General features: G+C 38.9%; 1 protein-coding gene across 6 annotated transcripts; it reads right to left on the minus strand.

Moving 5' to 3' along the window:
* Positions 1–1824: 1824 nt before the first annotated feature.
* Positions 1825–23033, minus strand: trip10a (thyroid hormone receptor interactor 10a). 6 transcript variants are annotated; one of them, XM_014983396.2, is made up of 16 exons: positions 22716–23033; positions 18579–18694; positions 17978–18034; positions 17586–17733; positions 16016–16078; positions 14367–14471; positions 14128–14256; positions 13433–13579; positions 13148–13333; positions 7757–7921; positions 7469–7492; positions 6777–6886; positions 6380–6512; positions 6156–6244; positions 5925–6058; positions 1825–3204 (listed from the first exon to the last, which is right to left on the minus strand). In XM_014983396.2, the coding sequence occupies exons 1-16, from the start codon at positions 22737–22739 to the stop codon at positions 3053–3055; spliced, it is 1782 nt and encodes a 593-aa protein (XP_014838882.1). In that variant the 5' UTR covers positions 22740–23033; the 3' UTR covers positions 1825–3052. The 6 variants fall into 6 exon arrangements, with proteins under 6 accessions (XP_014838882.1, XP_087863750.1, XP_014838883.1 ...); XM_088007624.1 differs by lacking the exon at positions 22716–23033 and adding an exon at positions 21975–22706; XM_014983397.2 differs by lacking the exon at positions 7469–7492 and having other exon boundaries at positions 22716–23032.
* Between the last annotated feature and the right edge of the window lie 149 nt (positions 23034–23182).

Below are 23182 nucleotides of genomic sequence, written 5' to 3' on the forward strand. Positions count from 1 at the left end.
TGGGCTTTGCCAGAAGTGCAATATGCATAAAATATGAAGCCACATCCGGCACTAAAATTGCTCTTTCTTTAATCTCTGCATGATCATTGTGAAGCTCCTCATTAATACCCCCACAAGGGTGAGCAGAGGTGGCAGGATGCAGCATTGCCTCCCAGCTGCAGGCAAGTGCAAGATATCGGCTTAGGGGAAAGCTGACCTTTAATGCATCTAAAGGGTTAAGGCTTTGCATACAAATTTTGATCTGATTCCTCAGTCATGTGGCCAGTTATTCACCGTCACAAAATGTCACTGCTGGATTCTGCCTTTGCTCAGTGGATCTCATCAGTATGCTCCGTTCTATCTGAAAATATACCGGAATACTTCATTAAAATGTTAATATTCACGTTTGTGAATGCTGTCATCCTTTTTTTTTGTGAATTAGGTAATAATAGAGTGGCAAGCTTGCAAATTTTGGGTTATTTAATTAGTCATAATAAACGGTATGGCTCCAAAGCTAGTGTAATTTAATCGCAAATGCAAATGCAAGGAACTATATTAAAACGCAATTATGTGGAGAGGAAGGGAGGAAAAAAGACCAAAGAAATTATGCAACATTGCCACCTACTGGTAAACTCTAGAACCTTGCATGCCTACTCGCTTCTAAGTGGTAATATCCTGGAATTGAGATTTATTACAAACATTGTGCTCGGATTTTGATGTGAGCTATAAGAAGAGACGCTATGTATTCAGACAATAACACAAACAAAAAAAGACACAAACACTATTCCTATGTGTATTTATGGAATATATGCATGCAAAACCTCTAAACTTTTAACTCAAGTAGGTTGAATTGCACAATAAAATTTTTTTGTGGTATTTTTTCAGGTTTAAAAAAAAAAAAAGCAATAAGATGCTTGACGTTTCTCACATTTTGCCACATTTCAGCCAAAAATGTGTTTCATATTTTATTTGGGTTTTTGTTAGACAATTGCAAGTAGTGGATACTTGTAAAATAGATCGAATACAAATTTGAAGTGTGAGATACATTCAAATCTTTTTAATTTACTACAGTTAGATGCAGCTTAGTGCAATAAATTGCTTAAGAAGTCAACTAATTAGTAAATAGGATAAGCCAGTGTGCAGCTTAATTCAATCTAAACCCAGATGTTCAACAAAGGCTTCGATGGTTTGTTAGGAAACGTTCATGAACAAGCAGCATCACAAAGACCAAGGAACAGACAAGACAGGTCAGAGATGAAGTTAAGAAGACGTTTATAGGAGGGCCAGATTGTAAATGTAAATATCCCAAACAATGTGAAGATCTCACACTATTCAAATTATTATATGCAGATGTTAATGGTGAGGCACAACTGCATAACCACAAAGACATGGCCATCCTAAACTAACTGACAGGACAACAATTGGAGAACTAGTGAAGACTCTTGGAGACTGTTAGATGAGCATTCCACAAAGATGTTTTTCTATGGAAAAGTGGCAAGGCTGTGGAAAGAAAGCCACAAGAGATTCCCTCCGCATGTTCGTTACAAGCAAACCAGGAAACGTATGAAAAAAAAAAAAAAAGAAAAAAAGAGTACTCTGGTCACAGGAGATCATAATGAAACTTTCAGTTTGTAATAACACTAAAAACCTCAAATCGCCACACCCCCTAGTGAAACCTACAGCACAGACAGAGCAGCTGGTCAAATGTGAAGGATGAAACCCGATGAAGGGCAACAGGAAACTTAGAATTGGAATTATAGGAAAACATGATAATACTTGGAAAATGTTATAAGGAGCATGAGTTGTTTTGCAAGCCGCTGTAAGTAACATACTTTACACTGTTGGTACATGTTTCACTAGTTTATTTTTCAAGTTTAAAGTGAACATAATGACTTCTACTGTTGAAATGTGCTTTACAATTATTAAGTATCGTAAAAAGGACAAATTAGCTCAAAAGGTATGTACACAATGCTTTAACCAGAAAGGCACCAAAGACAAATAAGTATTAAGCAGAAAGGTAGTAATCTGCACTACAGGGAGAAAAAAAAATCTTGTGAACCTTTATGCAACATCATAAGCAACAAACTTCAAAACTTGCTGTTTTCTCTTACAATAAAACAACCTTTATTTGAATAGTTAAAAATGCTAATAAGACAATAGTGGTGTTGTGATTGCTAAAATATATATATTATATAAATACAATATTCTCAATGTAACATATTTAGTGTGTGCAATATTTCCTCCCTTTTGTGGCTACAGTCCGTCCCACACTTTGTGCAAGGAGGAAAAAAAGCAACGTCCGAACATCCTAAATACAAAGAGCTTGGTTTTTTTTTTTCTCCAAATATAAACATTTTTATTCATACACGCTTGTAATAAATTATCTCTAGTACAATATCTAATAAAAATAAAACAGCAGCAGGTTTCTATCAGCTGTTGTAAGAAAATGACATCTGCTGTATTTTCTTTGCTACTGATAAATGTCTGGAATTACATGATGATATGGATGAGATTGTCTGAACATTTAACAATTTGTATATAGTTTTTTTGTGTGTGTATGTTTCACTGTAACAGAGGACTAATTGTTGTAAAGTTAAAGGTGGAACATTCTTGCACCAAAATCTCGAGTGGGCACACTCAAGTGGCATTTCAAATCAAAACTGACACTCTTGAGGCAAATGAAAAATGAAAGAGGTAATACATAATATGGACTTCTGCAGCATGAGGGGTTGTGAAAGGTAACAGCTCAGTTTTTCACAAAAAAAACAAACAAAATAAAACAAAACCAAAAAAAAAACAACATTCTCCTAACCAACACAGGTGTTAATAAGAACTATCTGCTCCAAAATGTGAGTGAGAACTCTACTGCAAATTTACAGTATGCCAAGGATAAAGTAAAATAGTCATAGTAATCAGATGTGGTGCCTCTCTTGTAAAAAGTAAAAAAAAAAAAAAAAAACATATCAAAGCACTTTTGGATGGTCTCACCCATTTCTGACATGGCTTCATCATGATTGTTCCAACATGTGGCGGAAATGACGTTAAAACGGTAACCTGAATGTCTCTTTCTCGCTCATTTGTTTAATGTGATGGTGACATAAGATGTAGGGATGTAGCCTTCATCTCCATTGTGTCTTCGGACTCGGGTCCAGCCGTCTCCTTTGTCCTCTTCCACTACAGCCAGCACTTCCCCTTCCTGCATCGAAATGGTCCCTTCACTGGCACCTGAAATGCAAAACATTGACTTTGTAATGTCATAGTGACTATATCAAATCAGACATTTACATACGCTGTATAAAAAATATATATATTTTCCTCCACTCACTCACCAGGTAATATGAAATCAGACCAAGAATTTGTTGCAATGTGATTTTTTTTCCCCCTCCACTACTTTCTTCAAAATCAGACATTTATGGATGAATCAACTGTGTGTACATTTACACAGTGATTACCTGTTTGAAAAGCTAGTCAGGTTTCAGATCTCATTACAGCTCCAGTGAAAGTCACTAATGCTCCTCTGATACTGACAGCGCATATATGTTATATATATATATATATATATATATATATATATATATATATATATATATATATATATATATATATATATATATATATATATATATATATATATATATATATATATAGGTGTAGGTTGTGCAAGGAGGCCTCTGAGACAGTCCAGCACATAACAGCAGGGTGCAAGATGCTGGCAGGGAAAGCGTACATGGAACGACATAACCAAGTGGCGGGCATAGTGTACAGGAACATCTGTGCAGAATATGGACTGGAAGCCCCGAGGTCAAAATGGGGGACACCCCCAAAGGTGGTGGAGAATGACCGAGCTAAGATCCTGTGGGACTTCCAGATCCAGACAGACAAGATGGTAATGTCAAACCAACCGGACATTGTGGTGGTGGATAAAGAACAGAGGAAAGCCGTTGTGGTGGATGTAGCAATACCAAGTGACCACAACATCAGGAAAAAGGAGCATGAGAAACTGGAGAAATACCAGGGCCTCAGAGAGGAACTGGAGAAGGCCTGGAAGGTGAAGACCACAGTGGTGCCTGTGGTCATCGGGGCCCTCGGGGCAGTCACCCCCAAACTGGAGCAGTGGCTCAAACAAATCCCAGGAACAACATCAGACATCTCAGTCCAGAAATGTGCAGTTCTAGGCACAGCCAAGATACTGCGCAGAACCCTCAAGCTCCCAGGCCTCTGGTAGAGGACCCGAGCTCAGAGGATGAAAGACACCACCCACGGAGGGTGAGAGGGGAATTTTTTTTTTTTTATATATATATATATATATATACACACTTTATCTTTTAGATCTCAGAGACGCATTTAATACCATTTTAATACCATCGATCACAGTATTCACCTACAGCAGGTTGGACATGTGCGGATCAATGGAAAAGTCTGTTTTGAATCATATTTAGATCGTCTTTGTCTAACAGATTTCAGTTTGTTAATGTCAATGACATCTTCACACACCACGGTTACTCAAGTACCACAAGGCCCAGTGATTGGACCAATTCTCATATATGGATATATCTATATGTCTACATATATATGCTTCCAATTAGCCAAAAAATCAGACAGAATAGAATAAATGAAATGTTTGTGTTGTTGTTGTTTTTTAAGTCACATTAAACAGGTTTGTTGGATTTCCTTCTGTCACTTCTACAACACTGCCAACATTTTAAAAAAAATAAAAATACTAGTCCATGCAGTTGTTTCTTGACTATTGTAATAAAATGCTTCCACTTATCCAAAATGCTGTTGCTAGTGTTCTCATAATTTTTTTTCCCTTCTTCTTATATCACAAATCAGATTGCATCTTCCCTTTATTTTAACACTGCAGTTCTCTGGTGGTGGTTCCTAGATCTTTTAGTTACTGGGTTCATCTGCTGTGGAACCAATTCCTAGCTTTTGTCCATAGGGCAGAAACCCCATCTACTTTTAACACTAAACTTAAAACAGTCCTTTTTGGAAAAAGCTTAAAGTAAGAGTGGCTTAGGTTATTCTGAGCTGTGTTGCTACATGCACATTTCAGTATAAATAATTTATTCAAAATGTCAAACACACAGCTTTCTTGTGTGACATCATGAAAAAAAATTCCAAAGAAATAAGATGAGATATCAGGGAGACAGCTGTGAATCTCCACAATTCTCCAATTCAACCTTAGCAGAAAATCATTCAAATTCATTCGCATTCATCTGCTTAATTACATACATGCAAGACAAAACATCAGGAGAATGACCAGTCATATCATACAGGCAGAAAACTAATTCTGTGTCTCAGAGATGAATAATGTTTTGGAGCAAAATGTGCTCATCACAAGCAAAAGATGCTGCGCTGTATCTGATAAAGGAGTGTCAGTATCCACAGTGAAACAAGCCCTACAGAGGTGAATGTCAGTATTATCACTGCTACACCTGGAAGAAAAGGGGAAAGCAAATATGGAAGTGTCAGCATCCTTTTGTGAGTGTCTTTGATTGACTGGTGCATTCAACAAAATATTCGGCATGAAAAAGAAAAGAACTTTACATGAATAATGTGGGTTTACTTTAGGTTTAAGACAAAACAAAGTCAATGTTTTGGAGTGGTAATCTCATTCCCACAGATTGATTGCGGGTAGAGCTAAAAAGGTGACAAAGTGGCCTAAAATCCTGACTCAGTTACACCAGTCCTTTTAGGATTGGGCCAACATTCCAGCAAGGCATTCTGTCAAGTTTCATTTTACCCCAGTCATTTATTTTGAAGGGAAAATAAAATATCTGGAACTTTAATTTGTTAATTTGTTCAATCTTTTTATACGGTATTTGAAATTACAATAAAAAAAAACTGAAGTAAAAAAAATAAATGCAATCATACAAAACAGAATTGACTCAGAAACTAAATAAAAATAACATATTTTAGATTAAATAAAAATAAAAACATACCAGGGAAGTTATACATCGCTGTGCATTTCCCGATGGGCGCCACTGGCTCTTCATCCTCAAAGTCGTCATCAAACTCAGCATAAATAGCTTGAGAGGGGTCGGGAGTGCTTTCATCTGAATGTGCGCCATCAGGACTGGAAAGCAAAAAAGGAAACCCGTCTTTTTAGAAACAAAGAGAATAAACACACTTTGCTTTAAATGCATCTCTAAAAAGGAAGAAAATCAACCCACCTAAGAACTTCATGAGCTCCATTATTGTTAAATGAGTGAGCTCTGTATCGTAGTGTGTCCCCCCGAACACCTGCTTCAGACAGCCAAGTCTGACAATAACAGAGACGCGTTTAATGTTGCCAGCTTTATCTGCACGACTGGCACACTGTCACATAACCCAGGGTCCTAAATTATAATGAAACGAGGCCTTCGTCTTATGAATAAAGAACAGAGCGGATAATTACCTCGTACTTGTTCAGCTCTCCTCTGAGCCTCTCTATATTCTGAGACGTCTGACTGATCTGGGTTGCGAGACTAGCTGGATCTCCCATTTGAGGATTTTTCTCATAAACATCTTTCATCTTTCCGAGCGCTTCGCTGCAAAAGAAAACAAGAAAGAAGACATGAACAAGGGGGGAGAAGAAGCAAAGTGACTTTCGGTGGAATTTTGATCCCCCACACCTCAGGGGTGGGTAAACAATTCACTCACGCTCAGACAGACTTGTTTACACTGCATGAATATTGTATCTATTCTTCCAGCAGAGAGGTTCGAACAGGGATTGCTACGAATGGGCAGGAAGCCGTCATGTGCATGCACACACACACACACACACACACACGCACACACACACACACACACACCTCTGATCCGCTTCCTTCTGCAGCTCTTTAGAAATTTCCTCTAATTTCTGCTGTAACCTCTTCCTGCGCTGCTCCGGGGGGAGATGGCCGAAGTCCTCCGTCACCGTAGGCTGCAAGAAGTCGTCACAGGAAGGGTGGGTTAGCACTGAACTCGGACTCATATTTGTCACCTTCGTAAACGTGCCGTCACCGTCACTACAGAACCAGACAGGTGAGAAAGAATGCCCTTTGCAACCAGCTCAAAGTTTAGATCGCTTATTTAGATCTCTTAGACAAATTAGCTCATTAGAGAGCCGAACACAAAGTCAATTCCCATTTACCAACAATTACAAACTAGCAACAGTTATGTGGTTTTTAGACCCCCCCAAAAAAGCTATACATATATATAGATAAAAAACTTTTAAAGAGGTGAGACACAAAAGTAAAATTGCAAACTGGATTCTTGATTGACAAGTTTCATCCTGAACTAAGTGTCACTTTTCCTCCACCAGATGGCCACCTTTTCAATACAACACCAAAGGTCATCAATAAATACAAATACATTACAAGATTTTTTTGTTGTTGTTCTTGTTGTTGAGGAATAACAACATAAATTTACACAAGAGATGTTGTAAAGAAAACATGTCCATTTTTTTATGAGTTAAAAAACTTAGACCCCCACACCATTTTTTTTGATGACATTGTTACCCTACCATGATCCTGTCTGGGGTAAATTTCTGAGGGGAGAAAGAGAAACAGCACATATCCAGTAAAAACCTTACAGTAACTTTAACTGTTTACCTGCTTAGGTAACCTCAAAAGATGGTTGCATTATGTCACAAATATGTTAATCGGTATGCAAAAGAGTATGCTTTAGGATGCATGCCTTAACTTTGATAATGATGGAGAAGGTTTTGGAGAGGCAAAGAGCAGAGAATAATGTCTATGTCACTAGAAGTGTTGGTGGCCTTGCACCCGAATCATCTCCTCTTGTCACTCACCGATCTCCTGAGTGTCCGGAAGGAAGAGATTCTGGGTTTGACTGTCTTATTGATCTCCTTCAAACAGTACGACAGGGGGTCCCGGCCAAACTTGGGGGACGGGGCTCCGTTAGGAGGTGAAGGGGCAGGGGGTGTGGAGAAAGGAGTGAGTGTGGAGGAGGAGAGCTGGGGGTCGGGTAAGACCAAACGCACCAGCACCCGAAAATGAGGTGTGCAGGCATAAGATGGTATAAAAAAAAGGGGGGGAGGGGAAGATGAGGATAACAGAGATATGGGGGGGACAGAGAGGACAAAAAACAAACAAAAAAAAACAAACAAAACATGGTGACAAAGGAAAGAAAAAGACACCGTCAACACATTAAAGCGCACCACAATGCCTGAAGGAAAACACAAACCCAGCAACGAGCCTAAACAGCATGAAAGCACAAAGATACATCTTTGGCTCAAATCAAATAGGACATTCCATGCCAATTCACAATCATTTTAGCAGGATAAACAATCATGTAAATTATGGAAACTTAAAATAAAAATAATTAATGAGATCCTGATGGACTCTTTTCTTATGTTAATCTTTAAGAGTTTGGTCATGTTTGTACAACTTCCTCTGCAGTAATCAAAAGCCACTCTGAGCTCCTGGTTACCCAAATCCCTTTACCAATTTTGTATGCACCATTTTGTTCCTAAATGCAAAAATTTGTTCCTTCCTGCTTCTATTTTGTACCTGTAAGCAAACTTAAAATTTGCAAATCAGTATACGTTTCCAATTTTTTCTATTTTCTTGAACAGAAATAAATTGCTGTAAAAAACCCACCCAAATTCTGTAAATTTGTCTTTTACTAAAGCCAATCGAAAAATGGGGATGAAACTACAATTTTCTTTTGATACCACTTGAATCTAAGACCACTTAAGTTTTCTAGCAGTAAGTACGGATTTGGAGAGTTGCGTGAACTTGCATGGAATGACCAGAAGCACAAAAACATCACAGTAAGAAACCAGCCATCGCCTCCACACTGGTGCTACAACAGCCCAACACTTGCAACAAAACTCGGGTAAAAGTTGAAGGGCAGCGTAAGACTCAGTGAGGATCATGGGGCAGGCCACCAAGACTAAACATCTGTATGGCTTCAGATTTCAAAATTAGCGGCTCTCTTTCTTTTGAAGCTTTCCACCCATCTCTTCACAGCATTTTAATTGCCTTTTTGTGATTGAACAGCTTACACTTGTTTATTTTCGTAGCAGATTGCTCACAGTTTACAAGCCTGTACCTTGTGTCGTGCATCGATCATCAATACTGTAAAAGCAAACATTTAACCATCAGGATTCAATGCGAGGGAAATTTTTTTTTTTTTTTTCTTTTACAGTGCTGCAGACTCCAGAAGCTGACCTACATAAATAAAACCAGCTTGTAAACCAGTGCAGTCGTTATAAATAGCTGGCTTAATTACCAACAGTGGATATAGATTTTTGAGGCAGGGCAAATGGCCTTTATTAGAGAGAGGGTAAATTGACAACATGACGGGAGTGAACTACAAACATCTACATCCATGCCGAAAGGTGGTGGGGTGGGGTCCATTAGCTAAATTACACAGCAGGCTGATGGCTTCAAGTCTTCAATGCAGACGGGCTTAAACTGCCCTGCAACAAGATCCCGTGTGTAAACACAGAGATCCCGAAGTACAGGACTGTTATTATGTGAATGGCTGCTACTTTGGGGCTACATTTCTTAGCGTTATGGGGCTCTAACAACAGGAGCGTAGTTAATAGGACTGCTTAAGGGCCAGACATAAACCACGAGCTACTTGAACCAGTACACCCAGTTTTCTATTCACACTTCTAAGGTCTAATTAGGAGAGCATGACTGATGACACAGAGCTCTGCGTCGCACACGTACACAGAACAGGAAGAGTGCACAGCTGAGCACAGCCACTAAGACATGCAGAGAGAAGAAGAGGTGCTGAACAAGCAGAACACTGCAGGGAAAGAGGAAGGGATCATTTAGTGTTGGGATTGGAGGAGGGGACCATTAGCTGGTTAGCAGTCGGCCAACCATAGCACCAGTGTGGGGATATTAAAGTTGCTTAAAGTTTCACAGCTGTGTAAAGTACCCTATGCTCCAAATAGATACTAACGGACCAACATAAATTTTTGTCAGTTTGAGTTGCTCCATCTTAACTCGGCGTCGTTCTTATGTTGGCACAAAGAATTTGTTGTGATGCACATTGTGCCAGGTCCTGGGCAGAATAATAGAGGCAGTGTGTTTGTGGAGGCCCACGGAGGAAAATTCAATGTAGTTTGGGTCCCGTGTTCATGAAACCACAAGCACAGCAAAATGCTGACTGCAAGTTGACCTATTGGAAGCCAGGATGCAGAGATACGTGTACGTGTCTGTGTGTATTTGGAGGGTCAAGGTTTATTCACTCGCAGCCAGGGACAGGATCATGCAAAAGGTCTTGTCTAGAAGTGCTGGAGTGTATATAAAATGAGACGAAAGAGGCTCATGCATTAATTTTAGAATGCTCTATGCTTTAGAATAGAGAAAGTATTCACATTGTTGGTGTGTTTTTCGTGTGTTGCCATAACTACAGGTTCACCACAAATGCTATTTGGAGGATTTCCTGGTTCTGCCAAGCAAGAAGTCAACTATTATCCTAAAATAGTAACATTAACATTTTTAATCTGGTTAATTATTGCTCCTAATGGACTCTCTGACCCAAGAGTTGAAACCTGAAAAAAAGTTTTTGTTTTTCTGTGAAACACCAAGTGCCTGTAATATTAATGTTTGTGGATATGTTGAAAGGGCTTCTACTTGCCAAGACAATGAGCAATTACATTTACCACCTCAGAAAAATGCTGGTAAAACTCAGAAAATGTGAGTAGCTCCAGAGTCTAAAGTATGAAAGCTGTAATTTTATACCTCAAACAAATGAAACAGTAACGACTCAGGCACAAACTAACCTGTTTATTTGCAGCAAAGAGGATTTCACTGCCCTTAACGCTAAGCATTACACTGCGAATCTCATATTGCAAGCTCTCATGTATCCATCTCTCGAAAGATATGAGCATTAGAAGATAACAGACTAAACATTCACCTTTTTCCCCCTCAACCATGTCTTTCAAACTTGGTTTCTGTAGAAAAAAAAAGGGGAAGGTGAGAGGGAAGTAGCGCAGCTGCTGTTTTTCTGCCTGTTAAACCTCTAAAGCGTTACTAAAAATTCCTGCTACGCTTCATTATAAATTCTTTTCATTGTGACAGAAGTGAACTACAGTGACTGAAATGATTAATTACTTCTGCATATCCATGTAAAAAAAACAAAAACAAACAGGGCCTAGAAAAAGTATTTATATACACCTCAAACTATTAGGTCATTTATTAGGGTTTTTATGATAAACCAGAATAATGGAGTACATTTGTGAAGTGGAAGCAAAGAATACATGAACTGTATATATGTATTTTATCTCTTCTTCTCTCTCTTCAGACCTCTTGTGACATATTTCCACTGTAACTGCAGCAACAGGTATTGCGGAGCTGCGTTTACAGATCCAGAGACTGAGTTTGGTGCCAATTCTTATTTGCTCTGTCGATCTCTGTCAGACTGGATGTAGAATTTCTGTGAACATCAGTTTTGAAGTCTTATCACAAATTCTCAGTTGCGTTTAGAGCAGGACTTTGACTGGGCCATTCCAATACAGGAATATGCTTTCAGAACCTCGTTCCACAGTCACAAGTCTTCTGCAGGCTCTAACACTTTAGTGATTATCCCATATTAACTTCTTCCATCGTCCAATTTAACACTGACCAATTTCCCTGTCTGCTAAAGAATAGCATCCCCCCAGCATGATGCCATCACCACCATGTTTCATTATGGCAATAGTGTATGATGTTTTCCATCCTCTAATAATTTGCATGGATGCACCTTTATGGCTTGTGGCAAACTGAAGGGGAAGCCTCTGATGGCTTTCTTCTTCTTTTAAATCGGTGTTTTTATGCTTCCTTTAATTGTAATGCACTTCATGGTTAATAACCTGTGGGAAGTGCTATATAAATACAATTTGGACAGAAACAGTGTTCTGTTCAAATTTCAGATACCATTTTCTAACCTGGATCTGCTTTAATTTTCTCTAAAACTTCATTCATCAGCTCTCTGGTGTGTTTTATGATCTCCATGATGCAGTTTGTTTGTTCACTTATCTCTAACAAACCAATAAGAGCTTCACATAAAACCCAGTTACTTGGTGGATGCCACTTAATTTTTTTTACTGGATAAAAATAAGCTGGATAAATAAATATGTACACTGGACTTTGAAAAAAAAAAAAAAAAAAAGGAAAATTTGTTTAGCATTTTCCTTCAACTTCACAATTATGAAATAATTTCTGTTGATCTTCCATAAGAAAACAGCAAAATAGTTTGAAGTCTTAATATAAATGTGAAAAGTTTTAAGAAGCTCTTACAGTGCTCAATGAGAAGGAATCCGCTTTAATAACCCAAACACAACACTAAGCTGTCTAAACACTAGTAGGGAACTGAGGCAAAGAGGTTTCATTAACTCACACAAACACAGACTGCTGACAGAGCAGTCAATCCAGAAGCCAGAGCATATAAATCCACAACACAGAAAACGGTAAAGCAAAGCTGAGAGCAAATCTGGAGCAGCAAACTACAACATATATAAATCCTATAAATCCTGCAGGGAACAAAGGAACTATATGCAGCACACATAATGTGTGGTGAGTAAATGAGAAAACAAGAGACTGACTGGTGTTTTTTCCTGTAAATGTCAGAAAACAGAAGAAAACTAGACGAGTAGTCTCAAACCCTTCGTCATCCACAAGAACAACAAACTCACAAATTTAGAAAAGTACAACGAATCTAAAGCAGACATCAACAAAGAGAAGATTTAAATTGATCTAAAATACTGCAGAGCATCTGTGCAAATGTCATACTAGTTCTTATTAAATGAGATTCAATATTGTTGAGCAAAACAGAAAAATCTGTAGCTGTGAAAAAGTTGAATTTATTGTAAACCATTAGTTTGAGGTATAAAAACAGAGCGTAACTTTGTTCCTATAAATTCAGTGATTCTGTGGGAACTTGAAGCATGGCAACTTATCAACTTTGTATCTGTGAAAGTTCACAAAAAAAAAAACTTTTGACATCTTTGTAAAACTTTTAATTCTTCTCAGGCATATTTATTTCACAGAAAAACAAAGTTTCACTGACAAAACAAGCCATCAAATCAATCACTTTAGGAGAGGAATTTATCATCGACTTGGGTATCCGCAATAGATGATACATTTTTAAAATCACCGACTGAGGGGAATAGAAAACTCATTCAAATAACTGTCAAAGTCAGTTCATATCAATGTCGGACTGTAACGAGAAAACGTCCTACCTTGCTCCTCTTGAAAAGCCAAAAGTTTTTACTCTTGTTCTTCCCCAGAAGGTCCATGGGGCCTTTAGGCGTACCGAGGCTGCTGTCAGAGGAGGCTCGGTTAATACCCTGGCTGTAGTCTTCAAACTCTAAGTCTCCAGGACGTTCAAATCCAGACTTATTCTGCTCTATTATAACCATGGAGTCCTGCAATAAGCACAATTGTTAATAATACTTTCCGAAGAAATAACTGTTGTGTGGCTCTGCTCTGCAGAATTAAATGTTTCGGCGTCGAAACCAACTCACATTTTTCTCATTGACATTAGTGCCAGCTTTAGTAATCCCTTCCAAGCACTTGCCAATGATGGGCATCACATTCTTTTCTGTGTCTGAGAACAAGATGTAGCCATGTCCCAACTTTCGTATTCGCCTCTCATCCAAATCCTGCAATTTCTAGAAAGAACAAGACGGTTGAAGTAAACAGTCATCACTTGAAATGAAGATGTGTGTATTGGTGCACAATGTCGTCACTCCTATTTTAAGGCCTAAAGTTGAGATTTGTGATGCTCCCAGTCTTTAAGGAACCTTGAATTCCATCAAATAACTTAAAAAATAGCGATTGCAATCTTTGAAAATCTTTTGAAAATGACAAATCAATGACAGATGGACCACCTTTCTCATAGGCTTCCATACAAATAAGACGCGTTTCTGGGACCGCAGATGATAAAAACACGTTTTGTTTTTGTTTGTTTTTTCCTCATTGCATTTATCTTTTGAGTTCAGACTGTGTATTTTGCAGGACTCTGACAAAAATGCAAAATGTTCAACATAGCACTCCAAAGTTAGCAGTACGGTTTGATGTAATTGTCTGCTCCCAAGTGTAATTAAGTTGCATATTTTCTAAGATCTGGATACCAAATCAATTCTCGTCACATCATTGTTATGCCAGAACCCACAGGGCCACCGGTGGCAGGTTTGCGGGCTGCAGCAGGTTCACTTACATTGAAAATAAGTGGCATGTCATTGAAATAGAACTGGCTCTGCTCTTTGTTGTACTTTTGAAGCTGAGCAGCGTAGTCATTCTTGCAGTCCTCAGCTACACGTGCTCTCATATGCGCCTGCTGCTTAGCCTAAAAACCGCAGAAGAAGCAGACAGGTTGAAAAGTGCAACATGAATCACGCTAAGTGTTTTTTTTTTTTCTCTCTCTCTCTCCAGTGTGTATTCTACAGTAGTTCTTACTTTTTCAACATCAGCTTTTGTGGCGTTGATGTCTTGATCCGTTTTCTCTGCATATTGTGCTGCGCGCTCTGCTTCTCTCCATTCTCTCTCAAAGCGCTTTTTACTCTGGAGGGGAGAAAAACAAACACTTTACTTTCTCTACTGAGGTGTGATCACATCTACCCGTTTGTCTGGAGTAACTGTATTGAACTGTATTGCGCCGTTTCATAATTAGGATCTATTTAGATTTCAGTTAATTGGACCTAAATTCAATTCTTTGATCAGTGTATTACAATGAAATGGGTTGAATTTGGAGCCAACTGGATATTGTCAGTAATTCACCAGCTATTCCTCAATTGCAGCAACGTAGACCATAAATGGCTTTTGAGGATTGCTTTTGATAATAAAAGAAACTACAGCTCAAATATACTGGCATGTTACCATTTTCTCATCCTATGTCACATATTTATTTACTTCAGCAGCATCCTATTCTTAATTCATGAGGTTGATGTTTATTCTAGAATCTTCTGAGAAAGCGTTCAGTTTGATTTAGTTTAGGGATCTTTTGTCCATTCTTTACAAACAAATTTGTGAAGCCAGACACTGATGTTGGACGAGGACGGCTGGCTCACAGTCTCCACTCAAATTTGCCCGAACAGATTTTCTGTCAATTTCAGATCGCGACTGGGCCAGCCAGTCAAATTCTTCCTCACCAAACTCACTGATTTGGATCTTTATAGATCTTCCTCTGTGTCCTGTAGAGTCATGTTAAAACAGGGATACGTCGTCCCCAAATTTAAATGGTCCAAAATGTGATCGTATGGTGAAGCATGAAGAAGGCTTAATAAAGAAAATTTCTTCTAGCCAACATCCACCATTTTGTCCAAGAAACAACTTATGTGTAGTTTCTTACTCCTTTACCTTCCAAAACTTTTTGTGCTGCATTAAACAACAAACATGCACAGTACTTAAGTAATTATGTATATGCCATATTATACATATGGCATGCAAATATACACCACTCATAATTTACTGAAAACCTTGTTAGTGTCCAGGACAAACTCTGTGAAATACCAAAGGATTTTAAATTAAAACCTGGTGGCCTTTGCTAGAAAGCTGACAATGCGTGGCCACAAGATCTTTCTAGAAAAGATTGCTAAATCTGTTTGGCACGGTGAGGTGACTGGAAGGGAAGAGCAAGTCCCAGAACTGAATGATTTAGAGACCGTCCAAAGAGGAACAGCCAAACATTCCTCTCTTTATTTGCTCCAATATTGTAAAACGTTCTAATAGAAAACCAAGAGCTGTCCGACTGGCAAAACGGGATTGTAAAGAGGAGCTACAGAACGGGTGCCAAATACTGTGACACTGGTGATTTAATGTTAAAAAAATGTTTAACTGAGATTTCACCCTCTTAGTGAATCGTTTTATTCAAATTAAAAGACCGATTACCAGAGATGGTGACTAATTCATAGGGTTAGGATTGATTGCGCGGGTAAAAGGAGTTTAGAATAAGGTTGCTTCCAATTTTGTTCCATCTATTTTGACTATAAACAAAACTCACCTAACTCAACTGCTTTGGCAGCCACTCGCCTGATTGTGTTTCTACTCAACCTTGAGTCCATCAAGACGCGTGTAAGAAGATTTTTCAATAGCAAAACTGGACTTACACTGTCGAGCTGCTTGTAGGTGCTCTCCAAACTCTGCTGGGCCTTCTTGGCCTCCAATAGATACTGCAGACATTTATAAAAATAGAGAGACAGAGAGAGAGAGAGGGAGAGGGAGAGAAATGTGGAGGAGAGCACAGAATAAACAATGACCTCAAAGAGCCACGCAGCAAAACAGACGAGAAAACAAATACCAGTGTGTCTGTTGGAGGCATCTTCAGTGAGTGTCTGCATGTGGCTGTACTTTGCAGTCCAACAAGACAAAGACGGCATGTTTCTCACTGAGAAACGAAACACCACGGCACAGACCAGACCTCCCTCAAGAGACACTTAAACGTATTTCCTGCTGCAGCAATGAAATCTCCAAACATCTACTTTTTCTATTTCTTCCTCATGCTACTCCTGTACAAGACTCAAAAAAAAAAAAAAAAAACATTTGGTATTTTCTCAAACCATTTCTTAATATGGTGATGCAGGCACACACCCGTATGCAAGTGTATAGTAAACAGCACTGTTTAACTTTGAGAAGACCTTGTGTATTTGATTAAAGCAATGCGACAACTTGCAAAACTGTACAAAATGAAAGTCGCGCATACAAATATTACGGCTAAGATAAAAAAGCTGGGCTGTGTGTGCAAATGAATACTCAATTCAGTTACTGCAGCAAACACCCACTGGTTTTTAGAAGAAAATAGAAATCAATAAATTATTTAAAAACGTACCTTAATGAAGCTTCTTTTGAAAAGACAAGTGTATTGAGTTCTCAGCAGCAACTCATTATGGAGAGACTGATCGCCACAGAATAAAGTTCAGCTGCCCTACTAGAATTTTCTAGGCATTTGGATACATTTAGCGAAAACTTTAGGGATTAAAAAGGTATTAGTCAGGAGAAGGATACCAAAACCAAATCACAGCATTGGCCCTATAAATATTAGGACAGTATAGCCACTGATAATTGGAGAAATTATGGACCTACTACTATTTAACTAAAACATTTACCAGAGTTAATAGAAACCTGACAGTAATGCTGAAGGAGCTGCAGGAACCTCTGCTTAGCTGGTTGTGTTTTACATGTGACAACAATTATCTGCATTCTCTGTGTCTGGACTGAGAAGCAGAGTTGCAGACATAAGCCTTTCCATTCAAAGTAAACAATCCGATATGAAGGAAAATAGAAATTTAATCCAAGGTGCAATCAATAGACGCAAATGAACCCAAGAAGCATCTCTTTGGATACTGGGAAGACACAGGAGTAGCCAAAAAGAAGAAGAAAAAAAAACATGCACAGTTGAAAAAAATGCTAATTTAATGCTACAACACCTGGGCTGGGAATTAAACCCAAGAGTGAATACTTAAATTATAATTACATCTGATTTTTTTCTTTCAAATATATCCGTTTTTTCAGCTGAATTGTACACAATAAACATCACGCTACTGTAAGATGACACTTTGAGATTATACTTTGTCTCAGTCTTTCACCTTACAAAAACTGCCGTGCAAGTCTTTTTATATCCACTTCATGTCTTAAGTGGCTAAAAATCATTGGATACTTTTTGCTCCACATCAAGCTCACCGTCTTTCGCTCCTGTTTGAGTTCCTGCAGGTACTTGGTGAGATCAATGCAAATGTTCATGATCATGTTCTCAGCAATTAGCTCCCTCTGCCCAGCATAGTCGTTCATCTCATTCAGGATGTCCACAAAAGACTGGTAGCTGGACAGCCTGTCATTTAGTAGGAGAAAGGAAAGGGTGGAGAGATGAGGGCCGCTGATAAGATGATAATTACACAAAAATTCTGCAGCACGCCAAGTTATGATAAGGAGCTTGTGACTTCCTTATTCCCGTTTCCTTCTCAGGGAATTTAAAATGTCACCAGCGTCGGCTCAAAACAGCCTCATGAGTAACTGTAGCAACAGAAGGACTCCTCAGAAAGAATAAAGACTTTGAAACAAAAGCAGCTGCTCACCTGCAGTCTGGCTCGTCTTTGTTGCTTCGTTTTTGGTTATATTTCTTTGAAAGATTCCTGTGGATGTGGATGTAAAGTGAAACCTAATTATTCAACAAACTCAATGGGAAACATCCAATGAAAGAAGAAACTCTTTTGCAACAATTGCAGTTTTTTTTTTTGGAGGGGGATTTAACACAACTGTAATAAAAACTAGAGATTATGAACAAATTTCAATTCTCACTCTTCCTCCTTTCACTCTCCGTTTGACCACATCCACTATATCATGTGCCAGTCTGCTCCCACTTCCTCCCCTCTCCAGCAGAGCTCAGCACTACAACAGATGTGGGCTTGTGTGTGCGTGGAAGCAACTGGGTGAGAAAAGTGCATAGGATAAGGAGAGAGAGAAGGAGAGAGATAGATAGAGAGAGACGAGAGGCAGAAAGCATGCAGCAGCTGGAGAATCGGGCTAGTGTTTCAGAGACAAACTAGAATCTGTCCCAGAGCAGTCATAAGACCAATGAGCATTTCATAAACAACCTTCCAACATGCAAACATTCAAACACAAACACAAGATGCTTTGAGCTGCACACAAGAATGCGAGCTGGTCTAAAAGGCCTACCTCAGTTGTTTGGCATAGCTTTGCTCGATCTCGGTCCGCTCCTTCACAAACTTCACATACTTCTCCACCAGTTCCAGGCCGGACTGCGTGTGCTTCTCTATGATGTCATACTGATCCTAAGGGAAGGAGCAGGAAGACAAATAAGGAAAAGAAAGCCTCGAAGTTGAGTTGACCTCCAGGCCACAGCTGTGATGTTTCTCCGAGATTTAGAGCACCTAGAAGAATCTAGACCGGGAGGCAATAAACTAAACCCAATGCACGTCGGTTATGGTCTCCAAAAATTCAGCCAAGAAATTATTTTGTTTGCTTTTTTGCTATTTATAGAAGAAATTAAATTCCTCCATCACACGAGATGGAAGAATTGAATTGATTTTTTTTTTAATCCCTACCTCCGTCTCTTCTCTGTCTTTTAGTAAGTGATGCTCTGACACCTTCAAGCTGAGACAAGTCTGGAAGTGTTGAGAAATTGTAGTCTTCCCACACTATGCACATAAAACAAAAAAACAAAAAAAAGAGTTCCCAGAGTCTTTGACTAACCCTGCAGCTGACTTTTAGGTTGAACTTGGAGTCTGTGAAAAAGGGATTCCTTACATGTCGAGCCTTGTTCCTCAGCACCTTTTAAGCTCTTCAAGTTAAAGAAAAGAGATGGAGCTCAAATGACACACAGCAGAGCTAATCGTAGGACAGAGTCAAGGAGGGCTGCAATCTGCTGAGCAATTAAAGCTCTAAAATACCAACAAAAAAAGGCATTCCTGTGTTCTTCCTGCAAAGTCTTTAATTGATAAAACTCTTATTCAAAACTTAGCTTTTTCTTTTTAGTACTCACCTTAAATGAACCTTCATAGCATATGATTGTTACAAAGTGAAAAACTGTTGCTGATGATTATCATTAGCAAACACAAAATAGTTGCAGGATTCTAAAGCTAATTATAAAGCAGAAAAATGGATTAATAAGACGAAAGACTTGAGTCGTCCTTTTACAGTGAAACTTTTTGTAGAAGTAATTTGATTCTTTCATTTCCATTTCTGCTTTTTCTTAGTGCTTATACATTTAAAACAAATTTGAACTTTGCTCCATAAGGCATGCACAGAAAATTCTGCACTGATGAAGATCTAAGTTACGGTGAACCTAGTTATAAATGCCAATGATCTGCGAGGATTAAAACCAAGATAACTTTTGCTTTCCACACAGAAATAAGTGAAACCAAAACCTTTCCCATTGATGAGACTTTTGGTTTTGGATAAACTTCAGAAGCTTTTACAGTTTCTTTTGTATTAGGAAATACATCCGCTTTCCATAAACATTTCCTTTGTGCATTTAGAGCAACAGCTGGAATGACCTGTGTGAGGGTATTTCAGTGAAGTGCAACTCAACAGGCTACAAGAACTTGCTCAAATAATGTTACTCCCACCTCCATTGTCTTATATGAGGGATACGATGAGATGCGAGTCACATTGAACAGGTGTGTGGCCCTAATTTCCCTGTCAAATTATCAAATAAAGCTGGAAATATACTCATGTTTTCTGACATTTGCAAATAAATGTTCTCATGGTGGGGAACAAAAGGTAGAAATTGTCTATTTTTTTTTTTAAATAAGGTGCTTGGGTTCATTTAATCTGCTTTATGGGATTGTAATTTGATACTTAGGTGGATAAGAATGCATAATATCCCAAGAGTTCATACCCTTTCATTCCACCACAACATGACAGTGCAGATAAAAAGTTGTGTGCTACGGGTAGCTCCGGCCACAAGCATTTTGCATGACTTCGTATATTATTTGCATATTCGGCTTTTGGATTGGTTTTCAGTTTGTAGTACAGCATCGCAAATTAGAAACGAAGAGGAAGGTTTGAAACTGCCTCAGCAGATTGGACGTGTGCACTAGGTTCCAGATCTTAAACCCTGTTGAGTTTCTGCATTTTTTGCAGTTTCACACACAAAAAACAGCTTCGTAAAACAAAAACAAAAAGGTGCAAGAATTATCACATTCATGCGATCTCAGATAGATAAATGGGCACTTGAACATCAAGATAAAACCTCTTATCCTAACGTCTGTGATTGAGAAGCTCCAATCAGCATTCTTTTTGTCCCCCTAAATGATTTGGCACTTTGTAATCCCACATACATATCTGCAAATGTAAGTTTTAACAGATATTCTAACGCCGTTTATCTCAGGGTACGACAAAGGCAGGCTTTTTTTTCTTGCACACTTTTCACATTATGGAAGAAAACAGCAGTTTTATCCAGTTTTACTGGATGTTTTCCACCCCCTTCTTTGGCCCCAGGAGCATAAACAGCATTCTCAAAACATTTCAAAGGACTCCAAACAATGAAAGTATCCCTAGTTTGATCTACAAGTAAAGTCCTGGACATTCTCTAATACAACAGGGAGGGATGCAGCAACTGTGGTTGCACCATTTTTCTAAAAAAAAAAAAGAAAGAAAAACTAAAACTAAAAGACACTGGAAGAAATTGGATCTACCCCTATCTTAAAAAGGAATATTTAATTATACCCACTTCATTCAAAATACTATGGCTATATTTAGAAATGCAAGCAATTTTAAAACGCTGAAAATGATGTGTATATAAATCAGTGTCCTGTGAAGCCGCAGCACTGGTCAGACTATTTATTGCCTTTTATCATCGCCCTAAAGCCACAGTCAAAACTAGCTTTAAAAGGTCTTCATTTAGGCGGTTAGAGCTCAGATGATTTTCATAAATCAGAAGCAGTTCTATAAAGCAACTTCACACAGTCCTTTTAACATATACATATGTTTTATAATAAGAAAGCTACAACCGTTAGCAACAGGTGCTCAAACGTCTCCATATCTGAACCCAAAGAAAGTATCCAACTTCCTTTGAAGTCATTCAATGCTGGAAGGAGCCACCCAGGATGTGACGCTTTCCTATAAAAGTTCCACAAATGTTTCAGTCCTGAATCATTCATTCCTGCAGAAAATTAGGGACATTTTACTAGACCTGATCGACGGGACCTGAACTCATTATCACAACTAAACCCCAGAACCTGCAGTCTTGCACTGCACCAACAACCAGCTGCTTAAAATAGCCACCGGATTAACAACAATCAGGAGAACAGATGCCAAAGAGCTGAACAGGCCCTGCGCTTTGACTCTGCAGCCAAACATTAACAAAACCAATTATGCAAACAGGAATGTGAATGACCTGGTGGGCCAGTTTGGGCGTAAAACACACAAAAATGATCATTTGCACTTTTAACTATTATGTCCAGAATTCATTCTAAAAGCTCCTGTAAAAACTTTGTGCAATGTAAAAGGAGCTTCCCTGATTTTTTTTTTTTTTTTGTCAAAGTAGGGCAAAACTAATTAGGCTGTTGCACCATTGCATAGGATGAAAAAAAGAGACAGAGTACATACCCAGGGGGAGAGAGTAATGAGGCCAAAACCTCCTTTCCCTCCTCTTTGCACTGCTCCACTTTACACATTAGGTTCTCTGAGAATATACAAGTGGCGAAGCTTGTTTTGTTAAGGTTCAGGACAGTGCCAATCCTTTCACTTCTACTTCCAAGAAAATAGCTTAGCGTCCACGACAAGGCTGTGCTGCCTCGATTTGGTTTTAATCTTGCACAGGGCCCTTCTATGCGCGTTCAGAACACAGAAATCAGTGCTTTGTCAGGTAGATGCGCCTTATCAGTGATGAGCCATTGTTGCCAAGTCGCATCACAGCAGACGATTTCATCGCTATGGAAGCCAAGTGTGACCAAATGTAAACAGAGAAAAAAAGACACAACCCTCATACAGCTGAAGTACCCGCATGCAGAACAAATTGAGTTTGGACACTGCAGGAAATCAATCTCCATACTTTTGCCTGAACCGTGAACACGACCTCATATGTCCCATCGCTTACATGACTAAAGTCTAATAGAGATAAAGCGTCTTTATTGAAAAGCTGCAAATACAAAAATGCAACAAAAAAGAGCAGCGCTCATAAGTGCTTCGCTTTGCAAAAAAAAGAAAAAAAGAAAGAAAGAAAAGAAAAAAGAAAAGAAAAAGTTAAACTGATTTGCCAAACTTTGTTCCTTCTGCAACTTCGTCAGCGTGCAGAACAACAGTGCATTACAGTCACCCTGGCTAGATTTCTTCTCACGGTGGACTCACCCAAAGTTCTGTGCCCCAGTCCATGTTCTTTGCCAAACTGTTTCCTGAATACAAAGAACTTCTTCCAAAGTTATCCCAGCCGCCGCAGCAGCAGCAGCTCGGAGGAAGGACGGCCCGCAAACAAACACAATCCCGACTTGATCAGTCACCAAGTAAACACCAGGGCGATCCACTGGTTAACACGTTTTCTTAACAAAACGTGTAAATCGACTTCATAATTAAACCAATCAACTTTCGCTGGTAGCCGTTGTTCTAATAAGTCCAAATATTTTTCATAGCGAAGGAAACAGAGGGACAAAGTAGCTCGCGTATCCGCGTCACTCCCAAATCCCAGAGTTAGTGCGCTGCCTTAAAGGGCCAGCACACTCATAAAACCCGCCGGGCCTGGAAACTGCGTTACTTCCTGAGGGGTTGGATAGTGTTACATTTCTATTTCCTTCAGCCTCTTCTCCCAGCAGATATCAGCA

This window comes from Poecilia mexicana, unplaced genomic scaffold (assembly GCF_051168715.1).
Source record: "Poecilia mexicana isolate PSO_F unplaced genomic scaffold, ASM5116871v1 scaffold_8, whole genome shotgun sequence".
In the NCBI taxonomy this organism is placed as follows: domain Eukaryota; kingdom Metazoa; phylum Chordata; class Actinopteri; order Cyprinodontiformes; family Poeciliidae; genus Poecilia; species Poecilia mexicana.

Coding starts and splice junctions, on each gene's coding strand:
- trip10a (XM_014983396.2), bottom strand. CDS start 22,739: ATGGACTGGGGCACAGAACTTTGG. Junction 16,079..17,585: donor TCAAACAGGAGCGAAAGACG/GTGAGCTTGATG, acceptor AAATGTCTGCAG/TATCTATTGGAGGCCAAGAA. Junction 14,257..14,366: donor CAAAAGCTGATGTTGAAAAA/GTAAGAACTACT, acceptor TGCGGTTTTTAG/GCTAAGCAGCAGGCGCATAT.